At 41.2% G+C, this 19,838-nt stretch overlaps 1 protein-coding gene across 1 annotated transcript in view; it reads left to right on the plus strand.

The window, feature by feature from the left end:
* GPAT3 (glycerol-3-phosphate acyltransferase 3) overlaps positions 1 to 19,838 on the plus strand; it is a 64,421-nt gene that overhangs the window by 38,496 nt on the left and 6,087 nt on the right. Inside the window, exons 5-12 of the mRNA XM_018049681.1 lie at positions 1,571 to 1,645; positions 2,325 to 2,414; positions 5,195 to 5,288; positions 10,236 to 10,351; positions 13,595 to 13,650; positions 14,686 to 14,771; positions 15,863 to 15,991; positions 16,436 to 16,515. Of these exons, the coding sequence (XP_017905170.1) occupies positions 1,571 to 1,645; positions 2,325 to 2,414; positions 5,195 to 5,288; positions 10,236 to 10,351; positions 13,595 to 13,650; positions 14,686 to 14,771; positions 15,863 to 15,991; positions 16,436 to 16,515 (726 nt within the window). The remainder of the gene's footprint in view (positions 1 to 1,570; positions 1,646 to 2,324; positions 2,415 to 5,194; positions 5,289 to 10,235; positions 10,352 to 13,594; positions 13,651 to 14,685; positions 14,772 to 15,862; positions 15,992 to 16,435; positions 16,516 to 19,838) is intronic.

Genomic DNA, 19,838 nt, shown 5'->3' on the forward strand with positions numbered 1-19,838 from the left:
CAAGGTTCAAAACCCTAACAAAGAATTTATAAGGAAGCCCTATTTATCTTGAAAGATTTAAAATCTCAGTCTTTTCTTTTTGAGTGATTCTATTTACAATTCTAAAAATAACTTTTGTTTTTGAAGTGACTGGCCCAGATATTAAAAGCACTTTTTAAAAATTAGAAAGCGTCTGTTGAGATGAGAGGTCCTGTCTATCACCTTGTTTACTAACTTCTGAGCTATTTAGAACCTCACGAAGGTACAGCAGTTAAATTTGCATGGAAAATATAATGTGCTGTTCTTATTATGAAGGAAACTTTAGGTAAAACTTACTTGCCATTTGCTATACATTTTTAATTTCTTTGAGGAAAATTTGATTTTTTCCCTTTAGTCCCCATGATTTAAAAAGACCCTGATGCTGGGAAAGATTGAAGGCAGGAGAAGGGGATGACAGAGGATGAGATGGTTGGATGGCATCACCAACTCCATAAACATGAGTTTGAATAAACTCCGGGAGCTGGTGATGGACAGGGAGGCCTGGCGTGCTGCAGTCCATGGGGTCGCAAACAGTCGGAAACGACTGAGTGACTGAACTGAACTGAACTTAGAAAATACAGGAAAACAAGTTATTTTTAGAGCTTTGCAAGGTATTTTCTTTTATAGCCTCACCAGGCCACACCAGAATAACTACTTTCAACCTAAAGTGACTCCTTTATACATTATGTGAAAGGAAAAAAAAGTGAAAGTGTTAGTCATTCAGTCCTGTCCGACTCTGCCCCTCCTGAACCGTAGCCCGCCAGGCTCCTATGAACCGGGATTGTCCAGACAATAATACTGGAGTGGGTTGCTATTCCCTTCTCCAGGGGACCTTCCTGACTCAGGGATCGAACCTGGGCCTCCTGCATTGCAGGCAGATTCTTTACCATCTGAGCCACCAGGGAAGCTTTATACACTGTTATGAGTGACATATGTACACCATGTGTAAACTAGATACTAGTGGGGAGAACAGGGAACTCAGCTCAGTGCTTTGTGATGACCTAGAGGGGTGGGAGGAAGGCTCAAGAGGAAGGGGATACGTGTATACTTAGAGCTGATTCACTTTGTTATAGAGCAGAAACTAACACAACATTGTAAAACAGTTACACGCTAATAAAAAATATTTTTTTAAATTAAAAAAATAAAAAACTTCGGAAAAGCAGAAGAGCAAGATTTTATTCTCTCCACTAGCCTGATTAACCCTTTGATAATTGCATAGACTGAATGGGGTAGTTTTGTGGACACATTTCCAGGTCTGCTCTATACATCTGTAGGCTGGTTATGTGCTTGCTGTTTTTTTAAAAACGGTGTCAAACCTTACACAGTATTTTGAAAGTTAACGCTGCTTTTTCTCTCTCAAAATGTACCAAGAACTGTTCTTCTGTGTCAGAATCTATAGAGTTGGTTGATTCTTTGAATGACTGCATCATATTCTGTAACGTGGATGCTCCACAACTTACTTGTGGTTTTGTTATCCTTGAATTTTATGTTCCTTCTCTTTCCCCCCTGCTGTTCAACTAGCTTTTGCATTGCCTTTTCTTTTCTCTTTCAGGCTTACCTTGGCTTTCATTGGGATCAGTTTGTTTGTTATAGGAACCACCCTGGTTGGACAGCTGCCGAGAAACAGGTGAAATGTTTTTTTTTTTTTCTTTAACCTCCCAGCCATTTAATAAGATTGTCCCTTTTCTTTCTTTTTACATTAAAAAAAAAAAAGTTTTCTGGCCATGTTGTGTGGCATGGGGAATCTTAGTTCCCTGACCAGGGATTGAACCCGTGCCCCTGCCTTGAAAGCGTGGTGTCTTAACCACTGGACCACCAGGGAAGTCCTGGATTGTCCCTTTTCTTAGCTGTGTCCACAAAGAGAATATTTGTGTGATTCCTGTGTACTGCCTCAAATTTATGGCCTTAGCACATGTATTAAAATGCTGCTCACTTCATCTTCAGAGTCTCTATGTGATTTTCCATCATGCTTGCTGACAGAAGTTGCTCTTACAAAAGAGAAAGTGAAGAGGAGGAGGGAGAAAATAGACTGAGCAACTCAAGGAACACAAGAGACTCTTGTAGGATCATCAGACTTGTGAGGCCAAGACCATAGATGCCTCAGCTTATCTTGGTCAAGGATTTGTCACGATGGGAACCATTTTCCATTAAAGTTTTGTCCTAAATGCCTCAGTGGGACCTTGAGAACTGAACTGTGCTCGTATTTCAGAACATAGTATGCTGCTGTGAAGGGACACCCTGGAGCTTTGTGTTATTTCATAGGAGAGCCCAGAGCTGCACAATAAAATGTTTTCTGTCTCTTTCAGACTCAAAAACCTGCTGAGTGAACTGGTCCACCTGACTTGCTGCCGCATCTGTGTTCGTGCCCTCTCTGGAACCATTCACTATCATAACAGGTGAGTGTGTATCACTTTCGTACCTGCTTTCTCAGGTCAATCTAGCATGTGACTGACAGGAGTGGGTGGGGGAAACAAGAGAAGTAAGAGTACTTCCGGAGTGTGACGGAGTGTCACAGACGTAACCATGCACCTGAACACTTTTCGAAAGCAATCCAGGGACTGCCCTCGTGGTCCAGTGGTTAAGATCCACCTTCTAATGCCTAGGCGGGGCTTCAGTCCCTGGTGAACTAAGATCTCACATCCCGCAGGGCAACTAAGCCCGCAGGCCACAACTAGAGACGCCCAAGTGCTGTAACAAAGACCCAGCACAGCGCCCCCCCCTCCCTCTCAGGCAATCCATTTGCAGAAAAGTGAAAGTGAAGTCGCTCAGTCCGACTCTTTTCGACCCCATGGACTGTAGCCAACCAGGCTCCTCCCTCCATGAGATTCTCCAGGCAATACTGGAGTGGGTTGCCACTTTCTTCTCCAGGGGACCTTCCCGACCCAGGGATTGAACCCGGGTCTCCTGCATTGCAGGCAGACGCCTTAACCTCTGAGCCACCAGGGAAGCCCCATGGAACATGACGATAAATATGTAATGACACCTAATAATTGGGCATTTATGGTGTGCAGGCCTGGCCTGTGATTCTTTCTCCTAGGTTATCTCTAAGAGAAGGTGCTATTATACCGTTTTATAGGTGAAGAAGTGGAAGCTCCAGGATTGGCTGTCTAGGGTCACATGCCTAATAAGTGTCAGAGTTAGGTTTAGAATGGGGTTAATTAAAAATTTTTTTTTAAATGGTGAAGGTGATAGGGTTGTAGAATGGTGGAAAGAATGCTAGACTTGGAATTCTGAGGCTGGTTTCTAGTCTCAGCCCTGCCAGCTTCTAAAATCCCAACACTGAGCTGAAAACAGAACCTAGCTTTCTGCTTCCCTCACCCCTTCATCAGGGAGGAGAAAGGTGGTAAATGAAGTCATTAGCCACATGAAGTTTGTTTTGATTGTTTTTGAATTGCTTTTCTGTAAATTCAATTTTTATATACTTAATATCATTAGCTTAAAAATTCTAGGACAAACATCTCTTTTCTACTGACTAGATCTTTTTTCAAAAATTAAAAATGATTTTATCTTTTAAAGGTTACTTTCTACTTACAGTTATTACAAAATGTTGGCTATATTCCCCTTGTTGTACATTACATCCTTGAGCTTATCTTACACCCAAGAATTTGTACTCCCCACTCCCTCACCCCCATATTGCACGCCCCCACTTACACTTACAACCATTGGTTTGTTCTCTGTATCTATGTGACTGGATCTTTCTGTCTAATTTGTAGAAGGAAAACATTTCATCATTTGGCTTTGCCATGTGTTACCAACTTAAAAGCCCTTTTATATTTCTAAAATTACATGACTTTTGTGATTGGGCTGTAAGTTTTGGGGTGAGAATGAGAAGAAAATGTTTTGGTAAAAGTGTGATCAAAGGAAACACCTTCAGAAATTAAATGAAAATGAAATGTTAGTAACTCAGTCATGTCTGACTCTGCGATCCCATGGACTGTGGCCAACCAGGCTCCTCTGTCCATGGAAATCTCCAGGCAAGAATACTGGAGTGAGTTGCCATGCCCTCCTCCAGGGGATCCTCCTGACCCAGGGATCAAACCCTGGTCTCCTGCATTGCAGGCAGATTCTTTACTGTCTGAGCCATCAGGGAAGCCCCTTCTTTGGAAAAGGTGCTTTAATTACATAGAGAGTTGTTCACAACTTATTGTAGAATTGCTTCTAAGTTTAAGGAAAACATGCTGAAGTTGTTATACATTTTGTTCCCTTTCTTCTCTGTTTAGGCTCAAAGAAAACTACTTTGCTTCAGTAGTGTCAAATACTGCTTAAACTTTGGGACAGAGGTTGGCAAACTAAACTATGAGCCTGTAGGCCGAATGTGGTTGGTCCTCTGGTTTTTGTAAATAAAGTTTTATTGGAATACAGCCATGCTCATTCATCTATGTATTATCTGTAGCTGCCATTGTGCCAAAACAGCAGAGTCCAGGAGTTTTGACTGGGATTGGCTGGCTTGCAAACCCTAGAGTATTTACTGTCTGGGCTTCCATAGGAAAAGTTTGCCAACTTCTGCTTTAGGGGGATAAGGCAAAGGAAACTATAGTACATTTACTCTGGATCACTCTGAAGCAACTGAAAGTGATATTTATGAAGACTGAAATAATACAAAAGTACTTAGGATAAAATAAGGAAAGCTTACATATCACAAAGTTTATTAAAGTGATGGAATCTTTGTATTGATAATTCAGTCTAATATTAAAAAATTTTTTTCATTCTAAAAGGACAATATGATCATTACAGAAAAGCGATATAAATATATGTAAAGGGAAAACTGTGGTCCCCCCCATATACTCTTACCCACCTCCCATCACACTGCCTAGAGACAACCCTTTTAAGATGAGCCCATATATTTGAAAGTTTCTTTTTTTTAGTGTACTTTAAAAAACGAAATAGCATGAATTTCTCCAGGTATATTGTGAGTTAGTTGCTCAGTTGTGTCTAACTCTGCGACTCCATAGACTGTAGCCCGCCAGGCTCCTCTGTCCATGGAGTTCTCCAGGCAAGAGTACTGGAGTGGGTAGCCATTTACTTCTCCGGGGGATCTTCCTGACCCAGGGATCACACCCGAGTCTCTTGCATTGCAGGTGGATTCTTTATCATCTGAACTACCGTGAAAGTTGCTTTTTTGCAAAATAGTGGCCATTTTTCAATGTTTAGTGTTAACCACTGTATGTAATTGCAGGCAGTACAGGCCCCAGAAGGGAGGCATTTGTGTTGCCAACCATACGTCCCCAATTGATGTTTTGATCTTGACAACGGATGGGTGCTATACTATGGTAAGAAGAACTCACTGGTATTTCAAGTACTTGCATGTTCCGTGGATTAGTCAGACTTTTATTTTATTTTGGTACAAATTAGAAAGTTAGTTTTATATTAGAAAGTGACTGGGTTATACTATATAAGTAAGTCTATAAATTATTAATGCCTAGTTACTTTAGTCATGTCCAACTGTTTGTGACCCCATGGACTGTAGCCTTCCAGGCCTCTCTGTCCATGGGGATTCTCCAGGCAAGAATACTGGAGTGGGTTGCCATGCCTTCTTCCGGGGGATCTTCCCAACCCAGGGATCGAACCCAGGTCTCCTGAATTGTAGGCTAATTCTTTACCGTCTGAGCCACCAGGGAAACCCATAAATTACTAATATATTTACCTACATTAATAATGTATTTGCATTATTTATATTATTAATATGTAATTACATGAGGAATATATAGTGCAAGAGAAAGAAAATAGTCATTATATTTAAGGTAATAAATTAATGTACTGAAATGTAGATACACTTGAGCATGACTAGACTTTATAAAGTTGATTCCATCTTGCTTCTAGAATCCCTGCAGTGTTTAACGACACTTTAAGATATTAAAGTCATCCTCTTTAGAGCTGTACAAATCCCTCACCAGCCAATTAGTTCTTTCTCCCTTCAGGGAGTCATATGCAATTAAAAAAGAAAAAAAAAAAAAACCTGGCTCTTTAGTGAAGATCAAGCAAGAAAGGCTACTATTTATACCACATTGCCTTTGTCAGTTCTTGCTGACAGCCCCCAAAGAAAAGACAAAGCCTACTGAAATCAAACACCTCTAAAGACGTTTTTGTGGCATTTCCTTGCATTTTTTTTCAAATCTAAGGTGTTTCAAGTCAGTGGGTGTTTTCTATCACCCTGAAGAACTTGTCAAGATTTCCTTCATCGCTTTCCTGTGAGTGTCAGGTTAAATCTGGAGAATCTCTAAAGGTGTTCTTTCCTGCATGGTGGTAAATATGCCCCAAGCTGGCGTGTGAAATAGAAAGATGGCACAGGGATCCTGAGGTGTGCTTGGTGGCTATGTTGTGTCTGACTCTGCGACCTCATGGACTGTAGCCCGCCAGGCTCCTCTGTCCACGGAATTCTCCAGGCAAGACTACTGGAGTGGGTTGCCATGCCCTCCTCCAAGGGATCTTCCCAACTCAGGGATCGAACCCAGGTCTCCTGAATCGCAGGCAGATTCTTTACCTCCTGAGCCACCAGGGAAGCCCAGGATCCCGAGGAGGGGAATTCTTTTCATATCTCTTGTTGGTGACTTGGGCTTCACACAGAGAACGGGTGGGTTTGGATTTTTTTAATTTTACTCGTCAGCTCCAGTAACTGAAGTAGGGGTCCGGTGTGTTTTTCTGTGAAAGCATTTGAAGGGAACCTTATTTTATTTATTTATTTGGAGATCTAGTTGATGTACAATATTACAGAAGTTTCAGGCTTACACAATAGTGATTCACTGTTTTTTAAAGGTTATACTCCACTTATAGTTGTAAAGTATTGGCCGTATTCCCTGCGTTGTGCAATATGTCCTTGTAGCTTGTTTATTTTCTAGATGGGAGTTTTGTACCTCTTAGTCTCCTACTCCTATGATTGATAGTCGTGGTCTGGTGTGCTTTCCTGGGAAGGCAACTGAAGTGTCTGTAGGCCACCATGGAGTCCTGGTAGTGTGATTGCCTGTGGGTTATACATTCGTTGAAGGGGGTTTCAAGACCTTTGTAAAAACTACTTTCTTATTGGCAGATATTGTCTAAAATATAAGTTCAGATATATAACTCTTGGACAACTACCTTTTAACAAGTTATAAATTTCTCTAAGTTGTGGAGCTCTTCCTGAATCTAAGGAAGCTTTAACCACTTCTCTGAAAAGACTTATGGGAATTGGTAGTTCTTGACATTTTTTAGGTTAGCAATCAGATAATATTTATGTAAACTTTTTTTTTTTCAGAAAAACAATAGCATGCATTTGCTTTATACCAACAAATATTTTTATGTAGTTCCAAGATGTTTATGGATTCCAAAAAGCCCATCCAGAGACCCTCATGTTAACAGTCCTTGATAGACCCCACCCAACTCTGGGTGTATATAATAATTCCTTGCATTTAAGTGGACAAGAATGTTCACATCTGTTGTAATCTTTTGTGACCTTTCACATCCATTGTGACCTTCCCTGTAATCCAGAGAGGTTAGGGCTGAGATGTTTAGCTGAGAAAGCAGCTGTTTTCCTACAATACTATCTTTGTAAATTTCTTAACCAACTTGCCTAGTCATGATTTTGTGTTTCTGAGACAATACTCATTCTGTGTCTTAGTCAACAAAGATTTGAGTATAACTCATTTGTGACTGAAGGCCTCAGAATTTTCTTAGAATTTCGGTGCTTCTTGATCATATATAATTGTCATTACAGCTTCAATATACAATTGTATAATTTACAGTATTAGCCAAGGCTTAGAAATAGAACTGCAAGCTTTGATGGGTTGAGTGATAGAAACCAAAAGCCTGTTGGATTTATTTTTTACTTTTAATTTTTTAATTGTAGTTGAATACAATGTTATGTTGGTTTCAGGTGTACAATATGATGATTCATCACTTATGTACACTGTGAATTGATCACCACTATACGTTTAGCATTTGTCTGTTCACCATACAAAGTTATTGCAATGTTATTGACTGTATTCCTTGTGCGGTACATTACATCCCATGGCTTACTTGTTTTGTACCTGGAAGTTGGTACTCTTAATCTCCTTCATCTATTTTGTCCTCCTCCCCAGTCCTATCCTCTCTAAGCCAAATGGATTTTTCGAATTCAGGTATTTTCCAGTAGCTCACATTATGAATAATGCTGCAGTTTAAATGTTGTGCATATGTATTTCCATTTTGTTTGGGGTGTATCTTCAGCGTAAATCCTAGAAGTGAATTATTGAGTTTAAGGATAAATGTTTGTGTAAAGTGAAGTGAAAGTATTAGTCACTCAGTTGTGTCTGCTTCTTTGCGATCCCATGGGTTGTAGGCCTCAGGCTTCTCTGTCCATGGAGTTCTACAGGCAAGAATACTGGAGTGGGTTCAGTTCAGTTCAGTTCAGTCGCTCAGTCGTGCCCGACTCTTTGTGACCCCATGAACTGCAGCACGCCAGGTCTCCTGTCCATCACCAACTCCTGAAGTCCACCCAAACCCATGTCAGTCTAGTCGGTGATGCCATCCAACCATCTCATCCTCTGTCATCCCCTTCTCCTCCTGCCCTCAATCTTTCCCAGCATCAGGGTCTTTTCAAATGAGTCAGCTCTTTGCATCAGATGGCCAAAATATTGGGGTTTCAGCTTCAACATCAGTCCTTCCACAGAACACCCAGGACTGATCTCCTTTAGGATGGACTGGTTGGATTTCCTTGCAGTCCAAGGGACTCTCAAAAGTCTTCTCCAACACCACAGTTCAAAAGCATCAACTCTTTGGTGCTCAGCTTTCTTCACCGTCCCAACTCTTCACATCCATGCGTGACCACTGGAAAAACCATAACCTTGACTAGACAGACCTTTGTTGGCAAAATAATGTCTCTGCTTTTTAATATGCTGTCTAGGTGGGTCATAACTTTCCTTCCAAGGAATAAGCGTCTTTTAATTTCATGGCTGCAATCACCATCTGCAGTGTTTTTGGAGCCCAGAAAAATAGTCAGCCACTGTTTCCACTGTTTTCTCATCTATTTGCCATGAAATGATGGGACTGGATGCCATGATCTTAGTTTTCTGAATGTTGAGCTTTTAGCCAACTTTTTCACTCCCCTCTTTCACTTTCATCAAGAGGCTCTTTAGTTCTTCTTCACTTTCTGCCATAAGAGTGGTGTCATCTGCATATCTGAGGTTATTGATATTTCTCCCAGCAATCTTGATTCCAGCTTGTGCTTCTTCCAGCCCAGCGTTTCTCATGATGTACTCTGCATATAAGTTAAATAAGCAGGGTGACAATATACAGCCTTGATGTACTCCATTTCCTATTTGGAACCAGTCTGTTGTTCCGTGTCCAGTTCTAACTGTTGCTTCTGACCTGCATGTAGGTTTCTTAAGAGGCAGGTCAGGTGGTCTGGTATTCCCATCTCTTTGAGAATTTTCCACAGTTTATTGTGATCCATACAGTCAAAGGCTTTGGCATAGTCAATAAAGCAGAAATAGATGTTGGTTACCATTCCCTTTTCCAGGGGATCTTCCAGACCCAGGGATTGAACTCCAGTGTCCTGCATTGGAGGCAGATTCTTTACCATCTGAGCTCCAGGGAAGCTAATGTATATGTAATTTTAATAGATATTGCCAGATTTCCTTCTATGAGTGTTATAAGCTCCCCATCCCAAGCACTGTATGAGTGCCTTGGTTCATTGTCATGCTTTTGAATCTTTGCCAGTCTGTTGGGTCTGAAATCATATTTCAGTGTAGTTTTAATTTGTATTTCACTTACTTAGACTTAATTGGAAAATCTCTACTTGTAAAAGCTATCGTAAAGCCAGTACCGCAACATAACTTAAAATTCAAAGGTGCTACTCAAGAACATTTTGTGCTTATATTTGGCCAGTCATGTCCTTTGAGCATGGGCTTCCCAGGTAGTAAAGCACCACCTGCCAAAGCAGGAGGCAGCAGGAGATGCGGGTTCAGTTCCTAGGTCGGGAAGATTCCCTGGTGGAAGAAATGGCAACCCACTCAAGTATTCTTTCCTGGAGAATCCCATGGACAGAGGAGCCTGGCAGGCTACAGTCCATGGGGTTGCAACAGAGTGGGATACTACTGAACGACTGAGCATGCATGCATGACCTTTGAAGAGACTAAGAAAACCTCAGTCAGTAGAAGACCAGTGTTTTCTCTGAGTGGGGAATAGGGACTTACTGGTTAAAGAAAAGAAGGCTTTTTTTGGAGCTATGCCTTTACATTTTTTCCATTTTCTCATGGTCCTTGTAGGTTGGCCAGGTTCATGGTGGATTGATGGGAATTATTCAGAGAGCCATGGTCAAGGCTTGTCCACATGTCTGGTTTGAACGCTCAGAAATGAAAGATCGACACTTGGTTATTAAGAGGTAAGCAGTGACATTAGTTGGTATCCGTTGGGTTGGCATAAAATCTTGGCCTTCCCATCAAAGAGGGCAGCCAGTGGTACTAAAGGTTAACACTAAAACTAAGGGTTAAAACTAAAATATATGGACCTCTGTTTTGTGGCTGGCCATTTCCGGTCAGCCACCTGTCTTAACTGGATTTAAAAAATTTTGAATTCTGCAGTCATGGTGGTATAGATGATGTGATTAGAAGACCCATACATTTACATTGCCCTGACTTAGGTTCCAGTCACTGAATTTCTAAAACTGAAAATTACTACCTTGAATGTAAATAATTGGTAATGGTTGGCTGAATAAATAGATGGTTGATTAAGTATTTGCTGGATGTTATCACCTACACGCATCTAGAGATTGACAGGCAAAAAGGCAAACTGGTTGTCTGAAGAGGCCTTACAGATAGCTGAGAAAAGAAGAGAAGTGAAAGGCAAAGGAGAAAAGGAAAGCTATAAGCATCTGAATGCAAAGTTCAAAGAATAGCAAGGAGAGATAAGAAAGCCTTCCTCAGCAATCAATGCAAGGAAATAGAGGAAAACAATAGAATGGGAAAGACTAGATTTCTTTAAGAAAATTAGAGATACCAGGGGAACATATCATGTAAAGATGGGCTTGATAAAGGACAGAAATGGTATGGACCTAACAGAAGCAGAAGATGTTAAGAGGTGGCAAGAATACACAGAAAAACTGTGCAAAAAAGCCCTTAATGATCCAGAGAACCATGAATGGTGTGATCACTCACCTAGAGCCAGACATCCTGGAATGTGCAGTCAAGTGGGCCTTAGGAAGCAGCACTATGAACAAAGCTAGTGGAGGTGATGGAATTCCAGCTGAGCTATTTCAAATCCTAAAAGATTGTGCTGTGAAGGTGCTACACTCACTATGCCAGCAAATTTGGAAAACTCAGCAGTGGCCACAGGACTGGAAAAGGTCAGTTTTCATTCCAGTCTCAAAGAAGGTCAACACTAAAGAATGTTGATACTGCCGTACAGTTGCACTCATCTCACACGCTAGCAAAGTAATGCTCAAAATTCTCCAAGCCAGGCTTCAGCAGTACACAAACTGTGAACTTCCAGATGTTCAAGCTGGATTTAGAAAAGACAGAGGAACCAGAGATCAAATTGCCAACAACCACTGAATCACTGAAAAAGCAAGAGAGTTCCAGAAAAACATCTAATCTGGCTTTATTGATTATGCCAAAGCCTTTGACTGTGTGGATCACAACAAACTGGAAAATTTGGAAAGAGATGGGAATACCAGACCACGTGACCTCCCTCCTGAGAAATCTGTATGCAGGTCGAGAAGCAACGTTTAGAATGGGATATGGAACAACAGACTGGTTCCAGATTGGGAAAGGAGTACGTCAAGGCTGTATATTGTCACCCTGCTTATTTAACTTATATGCAGAGTACATCAAGTGGAATGCCCAGCTGGATGAAGCACAAGCTGGAATCAAGATTGCTGGGAGAAATATCAATAACCTCAGATATGCAGATGAGACCACACTTATGGCAGAAAGCAAAGAAGAAATAAAGAGCCTTTTGATGAAAGTGAAAGAGGAGAGTGAAAAAGTTGATTTCAAACTCAACTTTCAAAAAACTAAGATCATGACATCTGGTCCCATCACTTCATGGCAAGTAGATGAGGAAACAGTGGAAACAGGGAGAAACTTTTTTTTGGGCTCCAAAATCACTGTAGATTGTGACTGCAGCCATGAAATTAAAAGACGCTTGCTTCTTGGAAGACAAGCTATGACCAACCTAGAAAGTGAAAAAAGAAAGTGAAAGTTGGTCACTTTCATCATGAAAAGTGTCCAACTCTTTGTGACCCCATGGATTATATAGTCCATGGAATTCTCCAGGGCAGAATACTGGAATGGGTAGCCTTTCCCTTCTTTAGGGTATCTTCCCAGCCCAGGGATCGAACCCAGGTCTCCTGCATTGCAGGTGGATTCTTTAGCAGCTGAGCCACAACCAACCTAGACATCATATTAAAAAGCAGAGTCATTATTTACCGACAAAGGTCCATCTGGTCAAAGCTATGGTTTTTCCAGTAGTCACGTATGGATGTGAGAGTTGGACCGTAAAGCTGAGCCCCAAAGAATTGATGCTTTTGAACTGTGGTGTTGGAGAAGACTCTTGAAGAGTCCCTTGGATTGCAAGGAGATCAAACCAGTCAATCCTACAGGAAATCAGATCTGACTATTCATTGGAATGACTGATGCTGAAGCTGAAACTCCAAGTACTTTGGACATTTGATGTGAAGAGTTGTCTCATTGGAAAAGACCCTGATGCTGGGAAAGATTGAAGGCAGGAGGAGAAGGGGATGACAGAGGATGAGATGGTTGGATGGCATCACCGAGTTGATGGATATAAGTTTGAGCAAGCTCCAAGAGTTGGTGATGGACAGAGAGGCCTGGCATGCTGCAGTAGTCCTTGGGATCGCAAAAAGTTGGACACGACTGAGCAACTGAATTGAACTGAAAGGCATACAGAGCTAGCACTCTTTATGGAACAGGAGAGGGAACTTCTGGGTCTTGGAGTGGAGTTAAGCCACCAGAAACCTTTGTTTGAAGCAGATTTTTGCCTGAGACCTTTAACTGGAGGCGCTTGAGTCATTGCTTCTGTAAATATGATGGTGGGCTACGCTTTTAAGAGTGAAATGGCATGTACCTATTGAAATGTCTTTAAGGTTAGAGAACTGTTCCCTGTCTTGTGATTGTTGAGCAGTGGTGTGCACGCTGGCAGTTGCCATCTGTCTATCTCAGCTTTGCTAGCTCTTAATGCTTGTTTAGAAAGGGACCAACTTGAGTTTATTTCCTTTCTCTTCTCCGTATTGCTTTACAACTATATTTGTGTTAGTAGAGAGTAAAGAATACCAAAGAGAGATTGGGATTGATGTATGTACACTACCATGTGTAAAATCGCTAGTGGGAAGCTGCTGTGTAGTACAGGGAGCTCAGCTCACTGATGACCTAGAAGGGTGGGATGGGGGTAGGGTGGGAGGGAGGCTCAAGAGGGAGGGGATATATGGATACTTACAGCTGATTCACATTGTGGTACAGCAGAAATTAACACAATATTGTAAAGCAACTATATACCAATTTTAAAAAATTTGCATGATTTAATTGAACCTAAGAGAAAAGATACCAAAGAGGATTCCCACCTCTCTCTTTTCGAAGGTCTAATTTAGATCCTTTATTTTTCTTCACAGACTAAAAGAACATATTGCTCATAAGAAAGAATTACCCATATTAATCTTTCCTGAAGGTGAGAAGTGGTATTGCTTACCAAGCTATGGTTGATAACAACAGGTACCCAAAGTATACAGGGAGCTGGATTGTTCTGAAGCTGGCATTCTTAGTCCAGATTTCTGCTGTCCTTTAGCAAAGGCATGGCCTCTCTGAGCCAGTAATTCGCTGCTTTCTTATGAGGTTTGATGGAAGTCATGGTACCTTTTTGATCTCAGAACTTGTTTCTGGGTAATAAAGTTTGATGGACTTCCCTGGTGGTTCAGATGGTGAAGAATCTGCCTGTAATGCAGGAGACTCGGGTTCGATCCCTGGGTTGGGAAGATCCTCTGGAGAAGGAAATGGCAACCGACTCCAGTATTCTTGGCTGGAGAATTCCGTGGACAGAGGAGCCTGGCGGCTACAGTCCATGGGGCCCCAAAGAGTTGGACATGACTGAATGACTAACAATTCCACTTTTAATGAACTTAGATAGGTATTGTCCATAACTTTATAAAGGTTCTTATTTTAAAATATATTGAAGTTGCCATCTGTTGTGAAGAAATTGTATCTCTAGAGTAGTCAACAATAAAGTAAAATTTGTTGTTAAACCTGCTTGCTGCTGCTGCTGCTAAGTCGCTTCAGTCGTGTCTGACTCTGTGTGACCCCATAGACGGCAGCCCACCAGGCTCCCCTGTCCCTGGGATTCTCTAGGCAAGAACACTGGAGTGGGTTGCCATTTCCTTCTCCAAAGCATGAAAGCGAAAAGTGAAAGTGAAGTCATTCTTCGCAACCCCATGGACTGCAGCCTTCCAGGGTCCTCCGCCCATGGGATTTTCCAGGCAAGAGTACTGGAGTGGGTTGCCATTTCTGTCTCTAGTTAAACCTGCTTAGAACTGTTGAATTACTACTACTTAAACAGGAGTTAATTTGTAAAATGATAGCATTTAAAATATCTGTAATTTTTAAAAAGTCTGTAATTTTGATGTGACCTGAATATTTTAAATTATTTATAACAAAATATTTCCTTTTTAAATTGACTGCTTTAATTCACTCCCTACCAATGTCCTTATAGGAACTTGTATCAACAATACTTCAGTCATGATGTTTAAAAAAGGAAGCTTTGAAATTGGAGGAACCATCCATCCAGTTGCCATTAAGGTAAGACAGATTATCCACTCTCACACCCCTCCCTGCCAAAGACAGTGACTTGGTCACTTTATTTTGATATAATTTCAAACTTAAGATTTGCAAAAATATGGAATACTTGTGTGCTCTTTGCTTCCCTAGTTGCTCAGATGGTAAAGAATCTTCCTGCAATGCAGGAGACATGAGTTCAATCCCTGAGTTGGGAGGATCCCCTGGGGAAGGAAGTGGCAACCCCCTGCAGTATTCTTGCCTGGACAATTCCATGGACAGTGGAGGCTCATGGGCTACACAGTTCATGGGGTCACAAAGAGTTGGGCACGACTGAGCGTGTGCTCTTTATTCATATCCACCCGTTGTTTACATTTGTCCCATTTGCTTGATCCCTTTTTCTGTCTATTGATATGGATATAGGTATGTAGTGGTAGGGGGATACTATGTGCCAAGCCAGTGTCTGCCTACTGAGGACACTGTGATAAGCAATCAGATACTATTCCTACTTTCACCCACCTTCCAGTGAAGTGGGTAGACAGATATTTAAGAATCATGTCAATCATGTCACCCTCCAGTCTAAGTGCTCTGAGGCTCTAGTCAGGGGAGTTTTCCTGGCCTGGTTTATTCTTTATTTTGTTTCTTTTCTTTTGTTAAAAGTTTCATTAGAATATAGTTGATTTACAGGCTGTGTTTCAGGTGTTCCGCAAAGTGAATCTACTCAGTTATACATATATCCAGTCTTTTAGATTCTTTTCCCGTATAGGCTGTTACAGAGTATTGAGTAGACTTCCCTGTGCTATATAGTAGGTCCTTATTAGTTATCTGTTTTATATATAGTAGTGTGTTTATGTCAATCTCAGTCTACCAATTTATCCATCCCCTCCTTTACCCCCTGGTAACCATAGGTTGTTTTCTACATCTTGTTTGCTCTTTGGATCCTTTATTTTACTTTTACTTTACTTTACTTTGGATCAAGTAAAGTAGCTTCTTTTTTTTTTTTTTTTGGAGTTGGGCAGGTCTGATAGATGTTTGGCCTATCACGTACTGACATGTAGAAGAGAAGCTGCCATTTAATTCCTAACTAGAATGCATTTTCTTTTCTCTTTTCTCAGTACAATCCTCAGTTTGGTGATGCGTTTTGGAACAGTAGTAAATACAACATTGTGAGCTACCTGCTTCGAGTGATGACCAGCTGGGCCATCGTCTGTGACGTGTGGTACATGCCCCCCATGACCAGAGAGGTATTGCATAAATAACAGGTGCTTTATCTAATTAGGTGACAGCATCAGTTGAAGTTGGACTTTCTGCTTTCTCAGCAAAAGAGTCATTAAAAAAATGTATCTAGCGCTCTGCAAAGTCACGCTGGTTTTAGATCAGGAGAATTCTTTTCCATAATAGTTTTTACCATTGTTGTTGGTTTATTGAACCTACAGATACTGTAGAATGTTGTATCTTGAATAAGTCTAGTAAAGAGCATAAAATATATATGTGATAAAGATATTAAGCAAAAACAGCACTGCATTTTCTTGATGGACAAATGATATTTGCTATAATTCAGAACAGAGCATATTTGAGTTAAAAATGTGAACATTATACTTTAAAACAAATCTAAGTAATTGTGAGACATTTGAAAGCATTGTTTGAGAACTCTATCTTCAGGGTGTACTGGTAATTTTTTATTCCAGGAAGGAGAAGACGCAGTCCAGTTTGCTAACAGGGTTAAGTCTGCTATTGCTGTACAAGGAGGATTGACTGAGCTTCCTTGGTAAGAAATTTTTCAGAAGTATTATTACTTAAAAAAAAGATGTCATTTATTATGCTTGTTAGCTGGAGGTTTAGCTGACATTGACAGTGGTTTATACAGCATAACGATGGCTTAAATAAGATAGAATTTTGTCTCCCATACTTCATCATAGGCAGCCTAGACTGGTACAACAGCTCATTTTGTATTGATCTTCCATCCTCAGTATGGTCCAAGATGACTGCCCAGTGAGTACAATAACATGACTAGCAGGGAAGAACTAAAACAAGAAGGATGCGTTCATATGTTTATGAGCAAAAGCTGGAAGTTGGACATACCACTTCCACTTCTATCTGTTGACTTGAACTCAAGTCACGTGATAACACCTTGCTGCAGAGGAGGCTCAGAAATGTAGTCTTTGTTCCACTTGGCCACAATAGTGGCTCAGCCACATCCCACTCTTTGCAACCCCATGAACTGGGGCTTGCCAGGCTCCTCTGTCCATGTAATTCTCCAGGCAAGAGTACTGGAGTGGGTTGCCATTTCTTTCTCCAGGGGATCTTCCCGACCCAGGGATCAAACCCGGGTCTCCATTGCAGGCAGACTCTGTACTGTCAGAGCCACCAGGGAACCTCCTGCTTGGCCATATGTTTAGCTAAAGTTTAGGGATCTTTCACTGAAGAAGGAAGTGGGATTGGATTTGAGGGAAATGGATCTTTGAAGCAGGGGGCAACTTACAAACTTGTTTTTATTTATCTCCAGCTGTAATTATATTAAAGAAAACTTAAAAACTTGACAGGAAATAAGTGAAATATTTTAAGTATGGATATCTATGGCTTTAGTTTTGTGTTTTTTTAAGAAAGAATATAGGTGAGAGTGTTAATCTGATCAAGCTGCCAGAAGAAGCTCCCATAGATTGGGTGGCTTAAGCAACAGAAATTTATTTTGTCACAGTGCTGAAGGCTGGAAGCTCTCTGGTGTGTCTTCTTACATGGGCACTGTTCCTGTCTTGAGGGCCCATCCCTGATGACCTCATCCATACCTAACTGGCTCCCCAAAGCTCCATCTCCAAATGCTGTATTATTGAAGGTTAGGGCTTCAGTACCTGAATTTTGGGGGGCACATACAAACATTTAGCCTGTGTCAGTGAGGGTTGAATATCCCTAGGTTATAATGGGAGATTAAATTTGTATATACACACACTGTATTAGCATATTTAGCACAAAAACAGTCCATTCATTAAGTCCTGTGTGTTTAATAAAGTCCCTGCTATCTATCTATTTGGTGTTTTGAAAACACTTGACATGAGAAGTTCACTAGAGGCAATTTTGGGAGTGTCTTGGAGCAGGATGTGGCTAGCCAAGTCAGGCTGTCAGCTAGGCAGCCAAAACCTTCTGAACCGGCAGAGGGACCCAGAACTGCTTAGGGATTAAGCCTATGGAAGAAGGGCTGCCTGGATTCTTATATCCTTTAATGCAAGGGTGGGGAATATCTCTAAAATAATTTCATCAATTCACGTATCTTGAACACAACTAATTTCACCCAGGAAAAGTCTAATTAACAAGCCACTAACTTCTGCAGTGAAAACACATTTCTAAATTCACTATGCTAATTAACAAAGCTTGGAAACTTGGTGGGAGATCAAGATAGTGGAAGCCTTATTGTGGCACCTCTGGAGGGTGGCCTTCTGATTAAATGCCTGGCTGACTGCTCTGGGGCTACGAGTTCTTGATTTAGGGCAACTCCCTGAACTATGGTTAAGATAGGTTAGGACTAACATTCTTATTACACTCTCTAAACTGGAATATGTGAAACTAAATTGCAGACATCCTACTGAAACCAGGTGACCCAGAGTGGGACTTCAGTCCACATGGCTGGGACTTGAACCCCGTCTAAACCTAGATTGGGGCTTGAGCCCATGGTCTTTTAACTAGAATCACTCACCTGATGTCTGGGGTTACTGAGGCTCAGGTACTTTGTGTCTCAGTGCAGAAGAAATTCAGTAAGAGGCAAAAAGTAGATATGTTACTATAGGACAGCTGAGGAAATGCAAACGGGCGGGTTGCCTGTCCCACAATTTAAGTGGTCTACAATTTTATAATCAAAGGAAAATGAGGGAGAGGAAAAGACTGTCTTCTCTGAGTAGAGGTCAGGCTTACATCATTAGCGCCTCCTTTGTATCGGTCAGGAGAGTGTGTGACCCTACGAGGTCAAACTGGGACTATCATAGCTTACTCAAATCAGTAGAAGGGTGGTAATGTTTTTCTTTCACCTAATGACCTGGGGAATGTCTCATGCTTTTTATTTATGGCTTTATAGGAAAACAAGCCTGCTTCACTCCATGATAATCCCATATTTTCTTGAGCAATCATTAACTTACAGTGGTCTCCCAAAATTTCCAAAGTTTCTCTATCTATAGTCCCAGACCTTTACAACTACCCGTTGTTGTTTAGTCCCTCAGCATGTCTGACTCTTTGTGATCCCACTAACTGCAGCACTCCAGGCTTCCCTGTCCCTCCCTATCTCCCAGAATTTGCTCAAACTCATGTCCATTGAGTTGGCGATGCCAACCAACAATCTCATTCTCTGTCGCCCCCTTCTTCTCCTGCCCTCAGTCTTTCCCAGCATGAGGGTTTTTTCCAATGAGTCAGCTCTTTGCATCAGGTGACCAAAGTATTGGGGTATATTCAGGGTTGATTTCCTTTAGGATTGACTGGTTTGATCTGCAGTCCAAGGGACTCTCACGAGTCTTTTCTAGCACAATTTGAAAGCATCAGTTCTTTGGTGCTCCGCCTTCTTTATGGTTCAACTCTCATATCTGTACATGACTACTGGAAAAACCATAACTTTGACTAGATGGACCTTTCTTGAGCAATCAAGTCTCCCAAAGTTTCCTCGGATTCTGTATCTATCTACAGTCCCCTGCTGGGACCTTTACAACTACCTGTGCAAGTATCCTATTCTATCCTTATCACTGCCATCACAAAATGAACAGACTTACCAATGCTCCAGTTTACAGATGTCTTAGTGACCCATGTTCATATGTATAACTGGCTTCCTCTTCCTCGTCCATTGTTTTTTATTCTTTATCCCCCTTCCTTTTATTTGACATCCTAACCCTGTTCCTGCCCTGAAGCCATTTTGAAAAGCTTAGCGCTTTGGATCTGTAGCCTCAGATACCAAGAAAAGGAAGAAAGCCTTGAGAAACAAAAAGAGCCTAAGGGAGTTAGCTCCAGGACAGACTGTCCTCAGCCAGGTTGGCTTGAACAGAATGGCAGAAATGATCCTCATAGTTTTAAAATTGCCTTTTATCAGGCTATCTGCAGTTTTATAACAAAAAAGTTACT

The sequence above is a fragment of the Capra hircus genome, chromosome 6 (genome assembly GCF_001704415.2).
Source record: "Capra hircus breed San Clemente chromosome 6, ASM170441v1, whole genome shotgun sequence".
NCBI classification, from domain to species: Eukaryota; Metazoa; Chordata; class Mammalia; order Artiodactyla; family Bovidae; genus Capra; species Capra hircus.